We start from the raw sequence: 22,478 nt of genomic DNA, 5'->3' as shown, positions 1-22,478 counted from the left end.
TTCTGAAGTTGTTAGAGTTCATCACTAACTATGTACAAGCAATATTAGGTTGGGAAAGGGTCGTCCTTTTGCTCTGTATCATACCTTAGGGAAATCTGTTTTACAGTGTGGATGAGAAATGTTGCAACTCAGTATACAATGTCTAGTTGTTACAGTGAGTAAACAAAAGCCCTTCAAAATACCCCCTATTTTCAGGGGTGTGTAATTCTACTTTAAACATCCACTGAACAGAGAATTGTGTACTTGGGGAGGGATTGTTTTTTGTTTTGTTCTGCTTTTTTTTTTTCCTAAGAAAAATACTGCAATTGCCTTCATTTGCCTCTAAGTGCTCTGCAGCTTTCTCCCAGTTTACATATTATTATTTTTCTCCTCGATGGTTCTTCCGTGTTGCTGTCTGTGTTTCAGGACGTTGTAACAGTCAGGAGGAAAATACTGCAGGATTATGCGGGAAGGTCCGTCCAGGGCCTATTCCAACGTCTGCTGAAAGACAAGTCATTCATTAGGAGGAAGGTGCTTTGTATCAGATGTGTTAATGCCACGTGGTTTCTGTGAAGAAACTCACATCGTTTCTTTTGAACAAAAAGCCTTAGGTATTTAATTAGGGTAGCACGGCTGTTAAAGACAATCACAAAAAGCAGAGAAGCTCAGTTACAAACTACACGTCCAATATTTATTTATTTGGCTTTGTTTTGGGATCTTTTAAGTTGCAAATCATCTCGGTATTGTGTTAGAATACAAGATCTAACATTCATGTGAAAACAAATCCAATTTTGCACTTAAGGAACTGCACTCATAGCATGCTTATGCCTATTAAAGAAAATCCTGAACAGCCAACCCCTTAATTCATGTGTTTTTTTTTTTCCCCTTGAGTAGCTGTGGCCACTGAGTCACAAGACTAGACCTTATGTTGTGCAATACTGGGATCTGAAAGCGAGCCACAGCTTCACACGTTCAAACAAGGTTTGTCCTCTGTGCTCACAGTGAAAGAAATATCAGCCCCCCTCAAGGTCAGTACTTTTAATGGATTGTTCTAATGGTTTTGCACTTTTTTAATGACTTGTGATAGTGTTTCACCTCAATAGGGGGTTTAGAATAAGGGGCTGGCGATGGATGGTTGAGCGTGTGAGGAGAAGGCAGCTGATGTCCTGCCTTCATCCACCCGGGATGCGGCCTCCCCGGATAACCGTGTGTGCACAAGGTCCAGGGAGGAAATGCTGTGACCTGGGGATTCCCTAACGGGAGTTACTGATTTCTTATTAAGTCCCATTAAAAGGACATTGAACTTAAAGATGTCAAGCTGGGGAGGTGAGGAAGTGTTAGCGTATTGCATTGTACAGGGACTTAGGTTTTCCTGGAAGCTGAAAGCCTTAAAACTACTGTAAATTGCCTTGAAACTACTGTAAATCATAGAATCCCAGGTTAAGGTTGGAAGGGACCTCTAGAGACGATCTAGTCAAATCTCCTTAAACTGGTTTGACTGCTCATTCACTATCACTCCATACAGCACAGCCAGTGCTCAGGGCAGAACACAGAGCCGTCTTGGTGCCGCCTCGTTCATCATGAACTCTACGCTGTGAAGGGCAGGGTTTCTTTGGGGGCACTGACTTTCCTTGCCAGTCCCTGACGCTTTCCTTCCTGCCCCATCTTCGTCCCCTCACTTAGGACAGATTCTCATCCTTCTGCACTGCCAGGTCCAGGCAGTTCTAGGCTCACAACTTCTTTTATTTCAAAACCAAGGAGGCCAGGGCACGTTTAGTGATGTGTGACCCCTTCCTTGATCTAGGAAAGAGCTGAACCAGCCAGGCTGACACGGCAGACATGGGCCCGAGGTTCCCCTGGAAAACTGGTCAGGGCAGCAGAAATGTTTCTGAGAACAGGCAAAGGAGAGACACGTTTAGCAACCCTGAGAGGGCCACGTTTAACATGGCAAATTCCAACTAGAGTATTCAGTAAGCAGCAGTGGAGTTTGATAAGGGACAGCTGTAATAACACCAGATTACCAGCTTTACTCCCTAAGCCTTGATCACAGAGACGTAATAGCATCTGTTTGTCTAAAACATCCAGGTGCAGTACCAGAGCATTTATAACTTTCCTAGTTACAGTTGAAAGTTGATGAACATCTTATCTTCAAGTTTGCTGGCCCTGCTCTAGTGTTAGCTTTCTTTGCTTTGCTTCCAACGTAGTTCATGCCATAGCATTTACTTAAGGCAATCTTCAGTAATGTAGAACAGGTGAGAGAGTTTGAGGATAAAGGTAGATCTCCCTTGTAGCGACAAATGCATTTATCAAGAGTGGACCCTGGCTGACTGTGCCTTTGGTATGTTACCAGAACAGGATTAGTAGAGGGTTCCAGGCAGGAACCCTCGTGCCCTGTGTCCCACAGCGGTCAGAGGAGGGAAACTAAGGGAAAAGAAGAGGGCAAGGCACCTTCTTCCTAGTGTCCTCCAGCTCAGGGCCACGGAGCCCGATGTCCCCTCTTCTTTGTGTAGACGTTTGTCGAGGCCAACCTTGTACTGCCCCTTAGCAGCTGCTTTCAGGCAGATAGGACATGACTGGTTCCTTAAGCACAGTCTCACCCCTGTGGGTCAGGGCTAAGTAATCCCTGCCGAGTCATCAGGCGTCACTGGTGACCTTGGACATTGCAGTGAGCTTTATTGGCCTCCCTGTTAACTAATTTCCATCATGTTTCACACAGGGAAGCTGCTGCCGGGTCAGATGGGGCTTGTTTTTTCCCTTCCCCTACATGAAGTGTTCGATTCTGGAGAATTATGTAATACCGGCTTAAAAATTAGCAACCATCTTCTGTTAGAGCATTACAAACCCTCTTCAACCGAGGTCCGACAGGCTAGATATCCATGGATATGTTCCAGGGAGCTGTCTCCCTGGAACAGCTCCACCTCATGCTGCCCTAAAACCCAGCTCCAGCGCTGTGCTCCGCTCCCTGCTGCAGCAGGGGAAGGAGCTAACTCCAAACCCAACTTCCTGCTTTTGTGTGGTGCCAACAACACAGCAGGAACTGCTTTCCTGCATGTGACTGCGCCTGTTTTGCCTTACTTTGCTCTGTTCTGCTGTCTTCCTGTATGCATGGAGAGGAATGGGAAATTGTTGGTTTCCTCATACCACAGACAGAAATTGAAATCCTCCAGCTATGGGATTGTAGTGAGCTGTTCGCTGCACTCTTTAAGAAAGAGAAATAAAAACAGGCTTTAGAGGTTGTACCTGTAAAATTATTTCTGTGGAAATGGTTATTATATTATTTAGTCTATATCCTTGTCACACAGAGCCTTAGGAATATTACACGTAACATCTCTAGTGATCTTAGAGCAATTTCTCCTGTGATCTGCCTACAGTTATCACGACAGGATGTCCTACCTCAGATGTGAAGCTTCCTTCTATCTTGTTCCCAGAACAACTATCTTTAACCAGCACTACATTGTTATCAGGGTTGTTTTGTCTAATACCACTACATATTAAAAGCAAGCTTTCTGAGAAGAACCATAATAAGACTTTGTATTCAATTTTCACAGTCTTTTAATTAAGAAATCCGTCACATGAGGAAGTGTAACAAACACAGTTTGTGACACACACCCTGTTACTAAAATGTTTTCTGGTACAAATACCACTTACAGCATTAAGGTATGTGCTTGCCTTAATGTCTGTCTTTAATACCTGCCTGTTGGCTGGGACTTGCAAATATCAAATCTGTTTCTTGACCACATCATTGTGCACCAAACCCGATACGCATCCTCCAACTATGCTCATGATTTGATCAGTCAAGTATTCCGTTGAGTTTGTTGAGGCATTTGGAGCTCACTTTAACCAAAACACATATTTATAAATTAAAGCCAATCCCTAAATTCCTCTATTATAGAAAAATTCTGTTTCTTCTGTGGATGACAGAATTTCCGGTTCCAGATCTGCTCGTGTGATCTGAAATTTTTAGAAAACAGGAATCAGCAACACTGTATCCTGGTAACTAGATAAGTACACGTTATGTCTTCCATACATCAAACTTCATATTAGTCAAAACACTAGGTCTTTGGGTTTGTTTTTTGAGCAACTTTGAGCAATTGCAAATATAAATGCCACCCAATGTAAATCAAGTGTAACAAGTGCCATAGGTCTCTATATCATACCTAGGCCTCTCCACAAGCCCATTTTAGGTACACTAACCATTCCAGTCCTACTGCTTTTTGCTACCTGCTGTTCACAGTTACAGACTGGCTACTTATATAGTGATAATCCTAAATCAGATCTGGTAAAAGGACTTACCTTCCCACACTGTGGGAATATACTAAGTGAAACTGGTAGCATCCCTGCCAGTACTCCTGTAATCATCATCATTCTCATGGAAGCAAAAGCACGTGGAGTTTTTGCAAAGTTTGCTCTGTCAAAGACATGGAAAAGTATGTTGGTTTTGGCTTGAAAATATTCTAACAAAATAAAGAATATTAGCCACTATTTTACTGGTTGAAACTGCACAAAAGTTAGCAATCCTAAAGGCGCTGCCTTATTTTATTTCCTAATTGTTTACTCAATTTCCTATTCTTTACCTTGGATTTCTTTAACTGCAGCACTTGCTGAGACCACAATGACAATACAAGATCGAGAATGTAAGAGCAATATCAAAATGATAAAAGAACAGAAGATTCTTTATTGCTTAGAAGTGTTTCAGTCCTTTAACTTAGATTTTTCGTTTATCATATTCTTTTTCCTTTAAAATTTAGTTCCTCTTGGGAGCCCTACTTATAATCATGCACAAATTTATTTGAATTTAAAAAATACTTTCTGTATTTTTAAAACTCATCTTGCATCTACATTTATGTTTTCTGGTAAGAGGATTCTCTAAAGCTAAGTAAATGAGATATGTGATCCCCATCAAAAGCTGAAAGCAGGCTAAAAACTCTCTGATAAAACATACAGTGAATTCTTCTTAGCTTTTTTTTTTTTTTTCCTAAACATTGCAAAAGCATTAAAATGTTTTGTAATGTATGGCAGACTATTTGGGAGCTGAGGTCCAATGCTATCAGAAATTCACTTAGATATAAGTGAATTAAACTGAATAAAAACCTCCCAAATAATTTCTACCAAGGTGAGAAATAATGCAAAAGTATGAAAAAGGGCAAATGGTAATGGCAAGACTAAATACCAGAATATCCACTAACCAGGCACCCCCAAACCTACCGTAATGCCTCTTACCTCTCCACAAAGTACATGAACACAGCTGGCAGGAAGAAGGATGTCCCAAACAAGGCTGCTCTTGACAAAGCTGTTTCTCTTACAGCCTCCAAAGAAAGAGAAAAATAAATGTTGTTCAGAACAGTGCTCCCTGCTGCTCCAAATACTGCCTGTTTCTGGGAGAACTTTTTTGTTTAATACTCTGGAGTTTCAGGCAATAGGTAAGTGAAGGATGAAAATATTTGTTAGGTTTCTTTTGTAAAGGGAAACTGAACTCCTTCATTTGCCAGATATTCCAGTTATGATTAACAAATGCCTTAAAAGGGAGGTGATGCTACTGCGGCCCCACCAAGGTTTCCTACCATGACAATAATTTTGCTGAGATCTGTCTTGGTTGGGTTGCCAACCTTGGGAGAAACAAGACAGGCCCCAACCTGCATCGAGACCTGGTCTAAGTCTACCCCAAGATTCAGCACCTGATTTGGGATTAACACTCAGTGGTTCCTCACTTCAGGAAATCCAAGTCTACCTACTCTCAGCTCTCTGCCAGGCAAGCCAAGAAAGGCCCCCCTCTTTGCCTACCTTCTCACCAGCATTCTTCGATACTCCTACAACTTGGCCATTCCTGTCCATCACTTCAATCCCATTCTCAAATTCTGGGCTTCTCACGATCGCCACAGTAAGTGCACTCATCAAGCCTGCAGAATTTAAAGAGGATGTTGCTTTAAAAGATGCTTGATCTAACAAGACCATCTCAGTTATGGCCTTCATAATTATGTCCATTGAAACATCCAGTTTAACAGTTCACAACTGAGGATCCAGGCAGCTGAAGAGACTGACCCTAAAAATCTACCTGGGATCTTAATACTTCCTTCAGAGCTTGAAATGGATGTTAAGGCCCCAACCCCAGAAGCTGCTTTATTAGTATGGACACTCAGAGCTTTCTTCAAACCAAGAGTACATTGTTCTTAAGAGAAAGCGGGGCGGGTTGTATTCTGCATAGAATTCAGTACGAAAGAAAAAGAAGTGAATAAGACTTGAGATAGAGGTTGCATCCTTGATTTGGAAGGGCAGTGCCAGGGGAACACTGACTGCAGCCCATTCCGTGACCGTGTTTCTCTGCCCAGCCCAAGGCCTCGGTGACAAGTGGCAGCTGCAGCTGGATCTGCTCCAGCACGGGAACATTTCAGCCTCCTTCAGGCACCCGCAAAACATCTACCCCACAGTCACTACAGTCATGAGCCTGGATTCCCCACACACATAAAGGCCATATTGAGTGGGAGTTCTTAATTCAGCTGTTTTCATCCTTTCTTTTTTTTTCTGGACCAACATCCAGACATAACAGAGCATTGCCTGTTAAGCGGATCTCTCTGAAAAAGACAGATTTCTTTTTGTTTCTTTTGGGCAGTGTATCAACATATCAGTGTAACAACATATGACAATTTTCAAATGCTAGACTAATATGAATCAGTTACCTCCTGTTTCTCTCTCGACTTAAGAAAATGGAAGTACATTCTAACATTTGTTCTAGGGGAAACAAGTCCGTGAGTTTTTATGCAGATCCTCAGAGAGGTTTAGGTAGCCATCTCACATACCTTGGAATAGACAAGACGAAATTTTACCAGTTTCCCCCCAGAAAAGACCAAGATTTCCTCTTAATGACAATAGGGAAATAGTTATCAACACTACCATCAATTTACTGAAGTCCAGTGAATGGTCACAAAAGTGATTAAGGACATATGAGAATTTCTCATATGGGAAGAGGCTGAGAGCTGGGATTGCTTAACTAGACTCCATCCTTGGATATATTCAAACCTGCCTGGACATTGCATTGGGCAACCTGCTCGAGCTCAGCCTACTTGAGCAGGAGAGGTTAAACTAGTTTAACTAGTTAGAGGGTAAGCTAGTTGATCTCCAGAGGTGCCTTCCAACCTCAACCATTATGTGAGAAACTTATCCTGGTGCAGTTTCATCGTGTCAGAAGAACTGAGCCCCATTTTCTTGCAAGGTTAATAATATTCTGATTTAGCAGCTCTCATGTACTCACTCCTGTTGGCAGTAACACAGCCAGCAGCAGCCAAAGCCCGAACAAGGACCGATGGCAGCGCACGGCTCGGGCTATGTGGCACTCTGGTGTTGCATATGCACCAAGCAGATGGTGTCACTAGTAGTGACACTGCCCTTCTCATCTCTCCGGGCAGTCTTGGTGGTTTTGAGATAATGTGCGAGTTCACCCAGCCAAAGAAAAACAACTGCATCCCTGATTTCTTTATGAGAAACAGTCGTACGTCATGTATACAAGCCTTGCAGCTTTAAAATTAAAAACCAGCAAGCACCAAATCACACTGACCAGCATTAATTCTCAAGCAGAAAGGAGAGTACCCAGCAAAGGCAGCTGGAGAGGAAGGCCAGTGAACAGTGAAGACCACGTGTGCAAGGGCAAGAGGATTCAACAGCCATGTGGGACAGCAAGTGGCCCTCACACCAGCTGCTGCTTCCTACTCACCCAGCAAAGGAGCATGTAGAAGTTTTCTGACAACCAGTTCTGTTAGGGGACTCTTCAGCGTGTACCGATTCATGAAGAAGACAGGAAAAGCCTAAGGCATTGGGAGGAAACAGGCATCCTCTATTAAAAAAAATATAAAATATTTCAACATATGCTAGAGTTTAGGAAAAGGAGTCTACAACTTAGTACTTAAGATAAGTAAACAAGTGCCTTGGTTTAACAATTCAGAGAAACGCATATGTTCTCTACTTACTGTGAGAAGTTTTGTAATCACTGTTTTTATGAGAATAGGAATTTATATGGCAAAAAAAAAAAGTATTGAAGACTACTATGTAGGGGCCAGTAATAGTACATATGCTAAGACAGAACAATTGCCTCTCACTATGCCCCCTTGGCTACCCATTCAACTGCTCCTACCGTGTGTGTGCTACTTTCTTCCCTAAATCAGATACGCAGTGCACTTGGCAATCCACGTTTCTCCTACCCGGTACTTTCCATCCTGTTCTGTATTCCCACAGCACACTCCCTGGAAGTTTTATTTAGGAACAAATGGCCAGGACACCAGCTACAGCTCAGCTTCCCTTAGAGGACAAGGGGGAAGAACATTTACTGTGGGCACAGCTGCCCCCCAGCCCTCTGTTAACCTCGAGTGCTACCGGCCTGACTGCTTTGCCCAGTGGAAAGAGGAGAAAGCCCAGCTAGCAAATGCAGGAATGCCCACATTTTTCCAGGAGAAGAGCATAGTTTGACATGGGGAGTAAGGATATGCACTGCAAGGACATCAACAACCACAATGCAGTATCAGAGTAAGCTCTGGTATCCTCATGCTATGGCAAACTCTGGAAACCACACAGCTATTTCTCTGTAAAAGCTAATTAATCTGCACCCAGTGTAACATTTGGGCTGGTTCTGGGATTTAAGCTATCTCCACCCAGCACAGCAGTGTGCAGCCCTCATCTCTTGATGCTGCACTAACTCTTCTGAGTTAGTCAGATCTCTTCCAAAGATCAAAGAGCAACTACAGTGAGTTATTCTGTTTATAAATACTGATCATTTCCCCTCATGACCCATTTTCTAAGCTTGCAAAATAATAAAGAAAAGGACCCAAAAGAAAGCAGCAGAGGAATTGGCTGAGACTGGTCAGTCCCATACTCATCAGTATAGTTGAGTATACTCAGTACACTCAACAGCTCTGGGGATACATCAGAGTAGGGCATGAAGAGCACAACCCTGGGGGATATTTGGCAGTTGGACTGCCTCAGGGCTGTCTCCTTGTCAGCATATCAAAAAAAAAAGCACTGAACAAATACATACGCCTATACATGCTGCATAGGAGACCGCTCCCAAGCTGAGGAAGACTTGCTTTTGTTCAACAGAGTACTCCTAAAAAGGACAGAGGACACATATGGTGTAAGTACACTTGTAAAACACATTCAAAATGTAACTGTACATTAAGATTATACTCAAAGTTAAAAATCAATACATACTTCAGACTTCACGGTGCCATTTCCATTGACTAGGGTGAATCCAGTAGTGTAAGTGTGAAGCAAAAACTGCAGAAAGGAGAGGCTATAAGCAAAAATGAATTTGGATTGGAGACTGAGATGTATAAATGCAAAATGGAAGAGAAAATTACCTGACAAAGAAATGCATTCTTTGCTTGCAGCGGAAGCGATGAAGCAATAACCTAAGAGGAAAACCCCACGGGAAAAATTATTTTTGATGAATCTAGGACTTGTGGTTGGCAGTGGTTAGTTGGAATTGCCATGTTGCTATCTGCAGCACTGCTGAAGGCTGCAGACCACACCGGAGGCTGTTGGCCTTGGTTCTAGCTAACACAGAAGAACCTCCTTGTCACAAATGTGACATAATCCCTTTCTCTATCCAATATATAACACAAAGACACAGTTATTAGAACACTGTATGCAATAATAGATGGACAAAATGCTCTTTTACTCAAACAAAAAAAATGCATTAAATAGATGCAACAGAATAAGTTGGTAGAAATAATAATGAGTAAGGGTCACAGTTTTGACTGGTAGGCATAGACACTAGAGCTAATTAATGCAAGATCTGAGATTTTAGTAATTACTTCCCAAGTCCTAGCCTAGTTCAGACAGTGAATAACAACTCCAGCTACAAACTGCGGTCCCCCTGGAAGCCTCCCAAGACACTTTCACCTCAAGGTGTGCAGCATTTTCAAACAACAAAGTCAACTAAGACACGGCAAACATGGCGTAAATGAAGGGCAGGGAATGTGCAAAGCCTAGAGAACTATCAGCAACTCATTACTAGAGCATCACACTACCCCCAGTATTAATGCCAGGGATTAATCTAACCATAACTATGAAATATTTCATTTAATTCTATTACTGTTCTTAATGTAATGGCCATCCAGATTTTCATAATACTTTCTAGCAGTGCCACAGATTCATGTAGTAACCTATATGCATGAAATTAAACAACTCAGTATGAATACTCATGTCAAAGTCTGTGCTTGACATCTAAATGCATAAATGTGCATATACATAGTTAGAAATATTAATCAAACAAAATTGTGCAATGTAGATCGATATTTATAAAAACTGTAACAAGAATTTATTTTCATATCTTTTGTCATTTCTTAACAAAACCATTTTTAGGGGCAAATATACAGAGGAAATTCATGTTTTGGCTCTGAACAACAGCGCAGTAGGCTCTGACTCTTGCCAAGTACAGTCTCATTTTTACCTCCTGAGTCTAAACCCAAAACGAGCCTTGCTCTCAATGATCAATTAATTTCAGGATTATACATATAAAAACTGACCTTCATGCAAGAACAGTCTGTCCGAACACTGCTGAACGTAGCTAACAGTTTCGACATCTACTTCGATTCCTTAAGGATTCAATTCCTAAAAAGTTCCTCAGCCTTTCCCAAAACCCACAGTTCTTCTAAAAAAATGTGCTGAAAATACAATTGAGAAATCTAAATCCTCCAATTCCCTCTTTCCAAATGCTTTGAAAAAAAAAAAAACATAAGCCATATGACACACCAGCATCTTTCACCATTACTCACCAATGGAAGAGACACAGGCAGGAAGGCTAAGAAGAACAAAACTTTATTTCAGAAGTGAGCCTAGATTCATGGTTTTGACAGAACTCCCCCTAACTTCACCCTTAAAAACCCCACAATACAGTACCATATGCAGGAGGTGCAATTCTGATCTTCCTTTCTCAAATCTTCATTCAAGAAATGAGAGCATCTGGCCCAGCTTATGGCCAAAGCAGCTCTCATGAACTCCACTCTGCAGGGCTCTTGGAAACCCTCTAACTAAGCTCTGAAGGGAACCGTTTCTTTTCCCTTCATTCAAAAGCAAAGATGCAGCAACGATGGCTGCCATATCTGCAAAGGGTTACATAAAGTAACCACGATCCAAGGATGTTCTTGTCTGATCAACTCTGTACATCACCTTAAGCACAGTCTACCACAGCCATTAAATTCATAGAGTAGCCATGTGCACCAAGGGACAAGCTAGAATATCACAGACTGTTTTACCTGCGAGGGTATTTGGGTACTCATTATGTAGAGCCAAAAACTACCCACTGGACAGACCATTTCTGCCTGGTGGAGCAGGGGAACTGCAGGTAGATGAACTGCTCTTCCAGCTCCACTGTGAAAATAAGTCTTCAATAAAGAAGATAAATGCAAGGAGCTGAAGCGAAAGTGCATACTGTTTTCCCTGCATGGGATGGGTATCACAGCAGTTATACACTACGAGCCATTCCCCTTTGATGCTTCAGTCACACACAGAAAAAAACTCTCTTAAAGGAACTGACCTGGAGGTCTAAACAAAACTGGAATTATTTTGTCTGTATCCGGATGCACACTAGACTTGGGAAAAAATACAAAATAAAAGGAAAAAGGAAGAAAGGAAAGATTAGACCAGCATCTTTGCCATGTTTAAATAATAAAGAAAAATAATAGATGGGTAAACCACTTGTAAACTTACCAGGCTTAGCAGGAAGGCCTGTTTCATCTAAATAATTTGGAAAGTAGATTAGTAATCAAGTTCCAGAAGATACTGAAAAAACTTGTTTCTGAATTTATTATAGATATCATTTTTCCAACAATTCACATTTATATGGAGTACTATATGTATATAAATATATATTACATCCCCTTACATTATTTTACTCTGTGAATTTTTTCCCCACATACTCAAGGCTGAGTATAATTTATTCATATTCCATGTGCTGACTAACAGCACCAAATCACACACTATGGCAGAACAGAAAGCAATTTTTAAAAGTTAAGCTAGTATATAGAATATATAAATAGAAAACAACCAATTCTTAAATATGGTCAAACACCTAAAAACTGCAACAGCCAGAGTACTAAATGTCATGTGTTAGAGGTGAGTCCTGATGAAATCAAAAGAAGGAATACTCTAATGAAACAAGGATTTAGCACGATCTTCTGGCAATGCCCTGAGTGGGTTTCCCATCCAAGCTCTGCTACTCCCCAGTTTATGAGGTGTGGGACCCAATCAGCCTGCACTCTGTACAAAGGCACAACATGAAAAGTCTCAATGAGCTCAGTATGGATTCTGCACATTTATCACTCACATGACCTGCACTGGCATCAGGCAGGCTCACAGCAACAATTACTAGAGGGATTTCAGGGTTGCTTTTAAACCTAAGTGATGCCACATGCAAACAAGTATTTTTCATGATGACAAAACTGAAATTTGGCACTGAAGTTAGCAACCATCCAAGGAAATTCCTATCAGGTTCATAGATTAGAAATTTCTGTAGTAAGAAGTTTTTCTAGCGTTATCCCTTGTACCTGTATCTCCGTATTCTGCCTGCTGGATATTTCCAATATTACCTATTTCAGCCATGAAAGATACTAGTATTTTCTATAAACTGCACTCCAAAATACCTGATTGTAGTGAATGGGCTCATTTAGGGTCTTTCCGCTGCTTTGTATGGATAACCTGCTGCTTTCTATTTCTTTCTACATGTTGGAAAAAGGAGGAGAGAAAAAAGAGTCAGATTTAAAAGCTTGTCAGATTTTAAAGCAGATTAAAAAATACACATACTCAAAGATAACAGAGTTGTAACCGTGCACAGCTTTCATTGTGGATAGCCTATGTAAAAGGCAGCTTCTCTCAGGAGAACCTGTGAGATTACCTGACTGTTCTTTGGGGAAGGTTTTCATTTGCAACAGTATATCTTAACTCAAGGAGAAATGAATTAAGGACAGATCTCCAAGACTGGGAATGCATTACAAAAGTTTATTGGAAGTGTTTACTCATATATTTATTATTTATACATACACATGTGTATATACACATATGCCATATCCATGCATTTGTGCCTAAATATAGACAAACACACAACATACCGAGTGACAGAAATTCCCATTTGCACACACTTTGACTGTATTATTTTGCTTTAACTCTCTCCTCTTTAAAAACCTAACCAAAAACACTTTTAGCAAACCAATCAACCAACTCTCATATCGCATGCTATATTTTTCTCCTGTTTTCCCTGATTAAACACCGCAGAACTACACAAAAACACACCTTCCACAGCAGTTTGCTTTCACTTGACAATCCCTGAGGTTTAGAAACGTTAACTTTATGGCTGGAAGCGCGCTTGGGAGGTTGCACTGTGCACAGGAATTGCTGGAAATGGTGTAACTCTTGTGGTAGGGAAAGATGCTCGTGTTCCCGGCCAGGGAGGATTCCCTGCGCGGATGCTGCAGGAGCGCAGCCCGCCGGGCGCACCGTGGCTGAGGTCACCGAGATGACATGGCCTCATCCTTCGGTTTGCGCACGTATATGCACATACATGCATTAAGAGTTAATATACACATGGGTGTGCGCAAAAGCACGTTGTGCTCCGGGCAGCTCGCAAGGACACGAGGAGACGCCCGAGCTCTGCACTCACCGAGGGCTTCAACAGCAGCAGCGGGTCCAGGACATCGGCCCAGAGCAGGAGCCTCTGCAAGAAAGACTGCGCACAGCGTGACAGGAACCGAGCCGAGCCGAGCCGAGCCGAGCCGGGCCGGGCCGGGTGCCCCCCGCCCCGCCGCCCTTACCTGGCCCTCCGCCCGCCACAGCCGCAGGTTGGGCTCCATGGGCCGCCGCGTGCGGGAAGGGCAACGGGCAGGAAGCGCCGCAGCGGCGCAGGGCGGGCGGGCCGCGGCGCCGCCGCCTCTTCCGGCAGCGCGAGGGGCGCTGCGGGGCCGCGGGGACGGGAGGCGGGAGCCGTGGAAAGATGAGGCGGGTCGTCGAGCTGCTTCTGCCCTGTGCTCGGCGCTGCGGGGCCGGGAGCCGCGGAAAGCTGAGGGGGGTCATGGAGCTGCTTCTGCCCCTGTGCTCGGCGCTGGTCGCCGCCCCGCGAATCCTGTGTTCACTACCAGGACATGGAGGTGCTGGAACGTGTCCGGAGAAGGCAGCAGAGCTGGGGAAGGGGCTGGAGCACAGGAGGAGCAGCTGAGGGAGCCGGGGTGGTTCAGTCTGGAGGAGGCCTCATGGCCCTCTGCAGCTGCCTGAGAGCAGGTTGCAACGAGGCCCGGATCGATCTCTTGTCCACAATACTGCCAAAAGCACTAGAGGAAACGGTCTCAGGTTGCACCTGGGGAGTCTCAAGTTAGACATTAGGAAGGATTTCTACGTAGAAAGAGTGGTGAAGCTGTGGAACAGGCTGTCCAGGGACGTGGCGGAGTCACCGTCCCTGGCAGTGCTCAAGAGACGTGTGGATGAGGGTACCTAGGGACATGGTCTAGCAGGCAGGTGGGGATGGGGTTACGGGTGGACTCCATGACCTTGAAGGTCTTTTCCAACCATAATGATTCTATGATTCTTCAGAGCACAGGAACAAGGCCTGTAGGAAAGGTAGTATTAAGGAAAAAAACACAACACAGCTACAGCTAGTCACAGTCAGGGTTTATTGATGGTTGGGCAGTTTGAGGGATATGCTACGCTGCCTTCAGGCAGTATATTTGGCTTTTAAGTTGTTCTAGAAGCAAATTTGAGCAAATAAACAGTCCTTTAAGCGAAATCAGACTCATTAAGCTCTAGGATGTACCCACAAGGGTTAAAACTTTAGAGCCATGCAAGCAAAATGTAAGTTCTTCATGCCTGTTAACATCCCTCTTTTCTCTGGAGCTGTATCCCCAACTATATGGGGGTTGAAAATGGCAAGTATACATTCAAGTTATATTCACCACACATGGAAAACTTGGGCGTTTCTGTTGCTTGTTACATTCATCCCTTCCCCTAAGAAGTGCATTAAAAACAAATCCACGTTGTATCAAACGTATCTTCTGTATTGCACACACTGCCTTTTCAAGCTGTTATTACAGAATTCCATCTGTTAGAAAAGAAAATCTGGGAAACTCTGGTCCTAGGCTAGTTAAGAAAAGAGAGGAAAACCTAGTGGAAGGCAAACATGCCCTGGGTACTTCTCCCACTCAATATGACAACTATTGGCTACAGAAATTCATGAAACTGAAGTTGCCAATGGAAAGAAAAAAAAAAAACAACCTTTTTCATCTTTCTTTTAAAACAAGACAAGGCATTCAGTAAATGTTTTAGTATTTAATTTTTTTTTCAGCATGAGGAAATTAGGATTTTTTTTAAAATATTCAATAATCACAGCTTCTTTCTTAAGGTCTTCAGCAGCCTCTCAGTGAAGTTGCATAAAATAACATAATCAGTTACTACAAGCCTTTTCTGCATAGTTGAGTGTTTATGTATGCACTTTCTCGAAATATTCCTTGGAAGCTTCTGGACTTGGTTTGATCTGTCAAGAAAAGAAAGAACTTTTTTATTATACTCTAAGACAAATTAATCATGTATTTGACATTTTATGCAATGAAAGAAATACATAATTTATCAAAAACATTAGATTATTTCTGTTTCTCCACTTATTTGAAATGGTAAAGTGAAAGCCTGCAGGAAGCACAAGTTCCTACTTTCAAATTTTAAATATATGACACTATCCCCTGCTAAATAGCAGGGCCCTAAAGAAGTAAAAATCCAGGGACAACTGGATAATATAACTGTTTAATATAATACAAATAGACCAAATTGTTCCAACACACGTAGGCTTCAGATTTACACCACTTGAATTGATTCAGTCAAGCAGCTCACACTGAAGCTGTTCTCAGCTCTTTGGATATGGGAAGGAAGATATGGCAGTGTCTATATTTAGGAAAGTGATATTTAGCTGACACTCACTGTAGGGGAGTCTGGAGTCCAGTTTGCTGGGCAAACCTCTCCGTGTGTTTCCACGTACTGGAATGCTTTCACCAAGCGAAGGGTCTCTTCCACACTACGACCCACAGGGAGGTCATTGATACTCAGATGCTTGATGATGCCATTAGGATCGATGATGAAGAGACCTCTGTAGACAAGCAAGAATTTAGGGAATGCAAATCATGTTCCAAGGGCAAACACACGAAACTGATGCATGCATCTGTCAGGAGTAGCAATAGAGCACTTAATAGTGCTGTTAGTTTGTTAGTGCAGTGATCAAAAGCAAAACCTGTCTGTTTTTATTGTGATACTGAAAAGCACGCAGAAAGGCCATGAAATCAAGGCAGCCAGAAATGTAAATAAGGCAGAACTTCTAATTCTCCTTATATTTCAAAGCTGATAGCTGGCATCCTTCCTGTGTCTTTTTGGTTAATAAGAAAATCAGAAGTTACTGATTGAAGAGTTGCTTGGACATTAAACTACTAAATTAAATCCTGTTACGTATAAACAGTCATGTAAACTGAAGACCCAGTTTTACCCTACTAACATGTCAAATTTAACTTATTTTTTCAACAAAGAAGCATCACAAGTCCCTTCCAGCAAAGAAGCTGCTCAGTAATGAAGTGGAAGAACAGGATAGAGTAACCTCTGAAGGAAAATTTTAAGCAATCCTCTCTGGACTTTTACCACTTCATCCTTAGAGAGGAACCAAATGAAACAATCCTTTTTCCCAGGATACAAGAAGTCCTTCTCCACCAAACATCTATAACTCGAATTCTCTGAACACTTAAAGAATATAATTACTCCCATACGTTAGGGTTACAGTCACATTTTCATCTGCAGAGGTCGGGAATCAGACATCTCCAATGGACTTCTATCCAACCTCAGTATTTCTCAGGGATCACTATTTACTTTTAGTATTTCTATGGTGGGAAAGGAAGTCTAAATTTCATTATTCTAGAGAGTTGTAGGATTAACTGTAGTGGCTCCCAAGGCTCTAGCTTAGAAACTTATCATTCAGTACCTCCAGGAGAAAAAAAGTGACAGAAAGGGGGAAGAGAGGGAAAACAGAAATATTAATTTTGAAAGGCTGAGAAATGATCTCACATCCTAGTCTCCTTTCCCTTGGTGTGTCACGGAGTTCTCCCATTAGCTCAGATCAGAACAGCTGACTACTTGTGCAGAGAAGGCTGCAACCATCCCAACTTCACACCAGTGGGTATGTTCCCTTTTCCCAGAACGAAACCAGGAATTCTACAGAACAAACTGACACTTTATAGTCTTCAGGAGGAGACAGCATGGCCTACGCTTTTTTAAACCACCTTGTGTTAGAACAGAGAGTAGCAGCCGTGGATTACCGTAGTGCTATGCCAGGTCCTTCGAGCAGCACACCGTAATCACGGGAGATTTGTTTCGTGAGATCTGATAGAACTGGAATATTCATATGGCCCAAGCCGCCGCTCTGGTGGAAACACAAGATACATTTTATCACCAAATGCTTTTTAAAGATTATCCTTTAGCTAGCTGGATTCAGTGTTCTTGAAAACAAACAAACAAAAAAAACACACACGCAAGAACATTTATTCCATTTGCACTATGAAAGAAACCATACAGGACAAGCACTCAGGAATACTTGATCTATTTGGAACAGGACTTTCTTTTTTTTTTTTTTTTAAATAATGAGTGTTTTCAGATAGCTTATTTTGGTGGCAAAGGACTAAAACAACGATAAAATAATACTCAGAAGTATTTCCTCTGTCCCTTGCAGGAGCTTTGAATGTAAAGATTTCTATTGCATATGAAAGTGCTGAAAATGAAAGTGAGATGAACATGGTGAGGAGGGATGGGAGAACATCTATAACAGACAAAACACTGCCCACCAACACCCATACCAAATATGTCAAGATTTTTGCTATTCTTTATTTAATATTTGTGTTTTCTTTTGAACCTATTTAATATTTGTGTTTTCTTTCAACCCACTTAAATAATATTTAGTGAGTCAACTAAAATCCCTGAGTTTCGCAACATATTGGAACAGTAAGAGATAAGCTCTCTATCCTTGAAACACGACCAGGGTTTGTTAGCTTTTCTATTCCCAGCCTCAGCAGGGAATTGTTGTGTAATCTCAGTCACTTAGACCCTGATCCTGCCTGTCTGCAGCCGACTTCTCAAGCACAGGCCTTTGAAAACAGGTATCAGAGGAACCAAGGCCTTAACTTCTTGGTTTCAGATTTCCATTTGCGCCACTGTGGAATTCTTTCTATTCCTTGCAAAATACTTTGCTACGTGTACACGAAACAACACACGAGTGGTGTATACTTAACTGCTTTTATATGAGGCTTGAAGTCAGTCCATAATCACATTTTGGAGTTTTAAACAAAGCATGCGCAAAGTTAATTACTCTGATCATCTAACGGATTTAATGTGTCTTGGGTGAGCCAAGCTCTCCTGTGTGGTACAAAAAGAGCAGCCATGTGTTCAGAGTACCCACGTCGGACAACAACCAGCACTGCTGTTGACCACACGGTCTCGTGGCAATAACTGATCACACAGGAGCTTCTGTACCTTCCTGTGACACTTCTGATCTCCTACTACTAAACAAGCTAGTGAAGTGGTTTACATTATCACGAGTATGGATTCATATATTTTAGAAAGTAAAAGCAACTGCTCTCTAAGAGCTGGTCTTTGCTATCAGTTCTTCCTCTGAAGAAAGTTGAGGACCTAGAAGTGGAACCATTTCAGCAAATAACAGTTAATGATACAAATGTTTTGATAAACTAGTTGTTCTTTTGTTTCCATTCTGCAGTTACCAATGCTGGGTGTTAGTTAGCTGATTACTAAATTGGCTGCTAATAATTTTATCTGATGCTACACACAAAGCATTAGCCATAACAAGCACCATAGGACAGCAAGATGTCCCCTGAATATTCATCCTGGGGGATAAACCTAAGTACATGATATAACCTCCAGGACCATGAAAACAGGAAAATAAAGACAAAACAAAACAAAACCAACAACATTATGGAAGAAGAGATCAGGAAAAAGACTGAGGTCAGCACTGATTTACATCACCTTATGTTACTTGCTTAGAGTAGTTAGTGACCATCTACTTATTGAAATTACTGTTTGCATGATTGTTCATTCAAATCTTGCTTGGAGCTATTCTAAATAATAAAAAAGAGAACAAACCAATAAAGAAAACCCCAAAGAGCTGCCCCAGTTCCTACCTTTCGTGGTGTATTTATCCAGGCCAGGTGACAGAAGTGAGAGTCCACAGAAACTGCAACCACCTCACAGTTCACATCGTGAAACTCGTTGGCTTTGTCACTAAAGGCTACAATTTCTGTGGGGCATACAAAGGTGCTGGGCGGGAAGAGAGAAGAAGCCGTAAAGATTCTGCACACCTTAGGGCAGACGCTTGCGCACCCGTGGGTCTAACGCGGCGCTGAGTTTTATCACGGGCCGGGCTATCTCTGCAAACACTTGGGCTCCAGCGCACAGCCACCCAGCCCCAATACCTTATCGCTCACACGCTAGGAACAGCCCTGTCTGCTCCGCGGGAGCAGCCTGGCAGAGGCAGGACCACCGCTCTGGCGCGGAGGAAGGCCATGCCGCCTCGCTGCAGAGGAAGGCCATGCTGCTCTGGCGAGGAAGGCCACGCTGCCGCCTTGGCGCAGAGGAAGGCCATACTGCTCTGGTGAGGAAGGCCATGCCGCCTCGGTGCAGAGGAAGGCCATGCCGCCTCGGTGCGGAGGAAGGCCATGCCGCTTTGGCGAGGAAGGCCACGCTGCCACCTCGGCGCAGAGGAAGGCCATGCCATGCCGCCGCTGCGATGACCTTCAGCCTCCCACCACGAGCCGCGCTGTAGGGCGATGCGAGGGGGGCACTCACAAATCCAGCGGGTAGAAGAACAGAACGAGGTATCTCCCCTTGAAGTCGTCCAGGCTCAGCTCCTTGAACTCCCCCTTGACCACGGCCGTCCCCTTGAAGGAGGGCGCGGGCTGCGTGACGGCGGCCGCCGCCCGCCAGGCGCCTGCGGGGCACACGGGAGGGAAGGGTCGCGCCGCGCGTGGCGGCGCCAGCCCGGCCCGGCGCCGCGGGCCTCCCCGCGCACTTACCGAGGCTGAGGTGGCGGCGGGCGCAGCGCGGTGCCGACAGCCTCGTCCCGGCGGCGGCGGCGGGAACCTGCAGGGACACGGGGCGTCAGGGCGGGCCGCGAACCGGGCCGGGACGCGGGGGGCGCGCGCGGGGACCCACCGCGCTCCGCAGCAGCCTCCCCAGCGCGGCGGCCATGTTGAGCGCGGCGGGGCGGCCCTGCGGGCACGGGAAAGGGAAGGGGCGGGAAGGGAAAGGAGGCGGCCCCGGCGGGGAGCCCGCGGGAGCGGGCGGGCAGTCACCGCGCGGGGATGGGGATGGGGACGGGATGGGGACAGTTCCGTGAGCCGCGCGGAGCCCCCGGCTCCAGCCCGCGCTTGTGCCCGCTCCCCAGAGCTCCATGAACCAAGCGGGTTTCCTCTCATCGCTGCAGGGTTTTCCCGAGCAGAGACTTTCACCAACACAGGCACCGCCAGCTCCCTGCCCCGCCGCAGGCCACGCTTTTGGAGCAGCACAAGCGGCGCTGCAACCCGGAGGGTGAAAATCAAACGCTCTAAAAGTCTCGTGAACGGTGTACTGAAATGTATCCCTCCCACCCCCCGCCCCGATCTTGGGCTCTCCATGGGTGCTACATCTTCAGTGCCAAACACATCCGTGAGCTTGGTCCTGGTGCTCGCCCAGCTGGCATGGCCTGGGCACTGCTGCACCAGCAAGCTCCCCGAGCCTCTAAAGGAGGATAAGTGCACACAGGTTGCCTGAAATTGGTCCCTAGACAGTATTAACTCCCTACTGCATCGAGGAGCTGTTTGGGGCAGTGTTGGCTGGTGTTGGCCTAAAGCACGGCAGGGACGGGACCTTTTTTAGCCATGTAGCACTGTAGATGGATCAGTTCCAGTGCTTGGTGCCTTTCCCTAGCACTTCCCAAGTTTATCGGTACAGATATTGTCAATGACAGCTGAAAATGTGCCTGGAACATCTCCAGAACTGAAGTGCCCATTAGAGCCCCTGGACTGATGTATGTATCCATGCATGCCCTGAGCAAGCCAGGCAGCTGCCTGCGCATGTGCTGAAGACAGAGATGCCCTCACGAGGGTGCAGGAGAGGAGCTGTTCCTGCAGCCGGGGTGAGGACAGGGGGAAGGGGACATGCACACCATGCACACTGACATGCAAGCCCCAGTTTGGGATCCTCTAACGGCTTCCTGCACCCACTAGTTTTCCTTCAAGTATGCATCAGTATCACTTCTGATGTTAAAGGTCTTCCCTTTAGGCTGAATATCCTTTAACAAGATGTATGTATTTAGCAAGATGCATGTGTGTGGGTGTGCACACGTGCAGCACGTGGCTGCTAAACTATCAGACCCGGAGTTAATGAACCTCAGCGGTTCCTTCTTTCACTTCATTAAGGGAAACCTAAAGGCATGAGAGGCAGTTCAGTTCTGACTCTTGCGGATGAGCGAGGGCTGCTTGAAAGCACCAGGTAGACAGAGACCAGAAAGCACTAGACGACAGAGGCTGTGGTGGGAAGGTCTCTGTAGACAAGCTGGGAGCTGCCTGGGCTGCTCAGGTTATTTGCAAAATACCCCTAAAAGTCAGGTTATATAAGGTTATGAAAGTGAAAGCCAGCATATGATCCAAATGTTTGTAAAGATGACAAATCCACTGCGGACAAGCTGTTCCGCAGCCCCTGTGGCAGCCTGCAGCCCTGGGATCCCTAGGGAAGAGCGGCACAGGCAGAGGGAAGGAGCGGTGCTCAGGGACGTGTCCTTGTCTGATGGACGAGAGTCGCAAGGAAACATCAGCCGTGGCTTGGGCTGGTTTCCTGAAGAGCTGCACAGAATGGGAGCTCCGTTTCCGCCCGTTTAAGGGGCACATCCCTTTGAACCAGGACATGAGCTCACCCGGCCCTGGCTCTCCGAAGGTGGGCAGTAAACTGGGAGCAGCAGTTGCTTTCCCTTGCACGTGGGAGCCGTATTGTCGCGGCAAACCAGGGCTATTGCTGGGATTTCCTGAGGAGGGGGGGTCCCTCCTCAGTCCACGGCTGAGTATTCACAATTTCTAGGTAGATATATTCGAAAATGATTATTTCTCTCCCCGCCAACCCCACCTGGAGAGTTATATTTGTTTCAAACTCTTTGTTTGAGCAGTTGGCTTGCAAGTGGGGAAGTATTGCTCATGCTTTGTTATGAAGGTGGCACAGCTCAGTTTCCCAGACTTCTGGGCAACAGCTTGAACTACTGCTATTTAACAGGGGAAGTTATTTTCCGTTTTATTTTTTTTATTGGGTGTCCCTACAACTTAAGCATGGCCCTTGACACTGCCAAAGTACCCCTGGCAAATGCGTTGTTCTTCTTCCTCAGCCCCAGTTCTGACAAAGGCTAGAGCAGCAGCTAAGCCTGTCCTTCATATCGTCCGTAGTTCAAAATAAAGCTTGCAAGCAGTACGAGGTGC

The 22,478-nt window shown here is 44.5% G+C and overlaps 2 protein-coding genes across 2 annotated transcripts; both read right to left on the bottom strand.

The window, feature by feature from the left end:
- Positions 1 to 3,524: 3,524 nt before the first annotated feature.
- On the bottom strand, positions 3,525 to 13,808 carry SFXN4 (sideroflexin 4). Its single transcript, XM_088520101.1, has 14 exons — positions 13,770 to 13,808; positions 13,619 to 13,684; positions 12,606 to 12,680; positions 11,674 to 11,700; positions 11,501 to 11,555; positions 10,740 to 10,765; positions 9,321 to 9,371; positions 9,172 to 9,237; positions 8,999 to 9,067; positions 7,685 to 7,775; positions 5,761 to 5,876; positions 5,200 to 5,285; positions 4,273 to 4,387; positions 3,525 to 3,930 (listed from the first exon to the last, which is right to left on the bottom strand). The coding sequence occupies exons 1-14, from the start codon at positions 13,806 to 13,808 to the stop codon at positions 3,853 to 3,855; spliced, it is 960 nt and encodes a 319-aa protein (XP_088376227.1). The 3' UTR covers positions 3,525 to 3,852.
- A 1,285-nt stretch (positions 13,809 to 15,093) lies between these two features.
- Positions 15,094 to 20,237, bottom strand: PRDX3 (peroxiredoxin 3). The gene is made up of 7 exons (XM_088520100.1): positions 20,191 to 20,237; positions 20,052 to 20,118; positions 19,825 to 19,966; positions 19,161 to 19,296; positions 17,292 to 17,395; positions 15,916 to 16,081; positions 15,094 to 15,478 (listed from the first exon to the last, which is right to left on the bottom strand). The coding sequence occupies exons 1-7, from the start codon at positions 20,224 to 20,226 to the stop codon at positions 15,425 to 15,427; spliced, it is 705 nt and encodes a 234-aa protein (XP_088376226.1). The 5' UTR covers positions 20,227 to 20,237; the 3' UTR covers positions 15,094 to 15,424.
- Positions 20,238 to 22,478: the final 2,241 nt, after the last annotated feature.

This window comes from Tinamus guttatus, unplaced genomic scaffold (assembly GCF_059628265.1).
Source record: "Tinamus guttatus ecotype Peru unplaced genomic scaffold, ASM5962826v1 Tinamus_guttatus_pri_ptg000079l, whole genome shotgun sequence".
In the NCBI taxonomy this organism is placed as follows: domain Eukaryota; kingdom Metazoa; phylum Chordata; class Aves; order Tinamiformes; family Tinamidae; genus Tinamus; species Tinamus guttatus.
The sequence above is the reverse complement of the archived record's forward strand: the minus strand, read 5'-3'. Positions and strand labels throughout refer to the sequence as shown.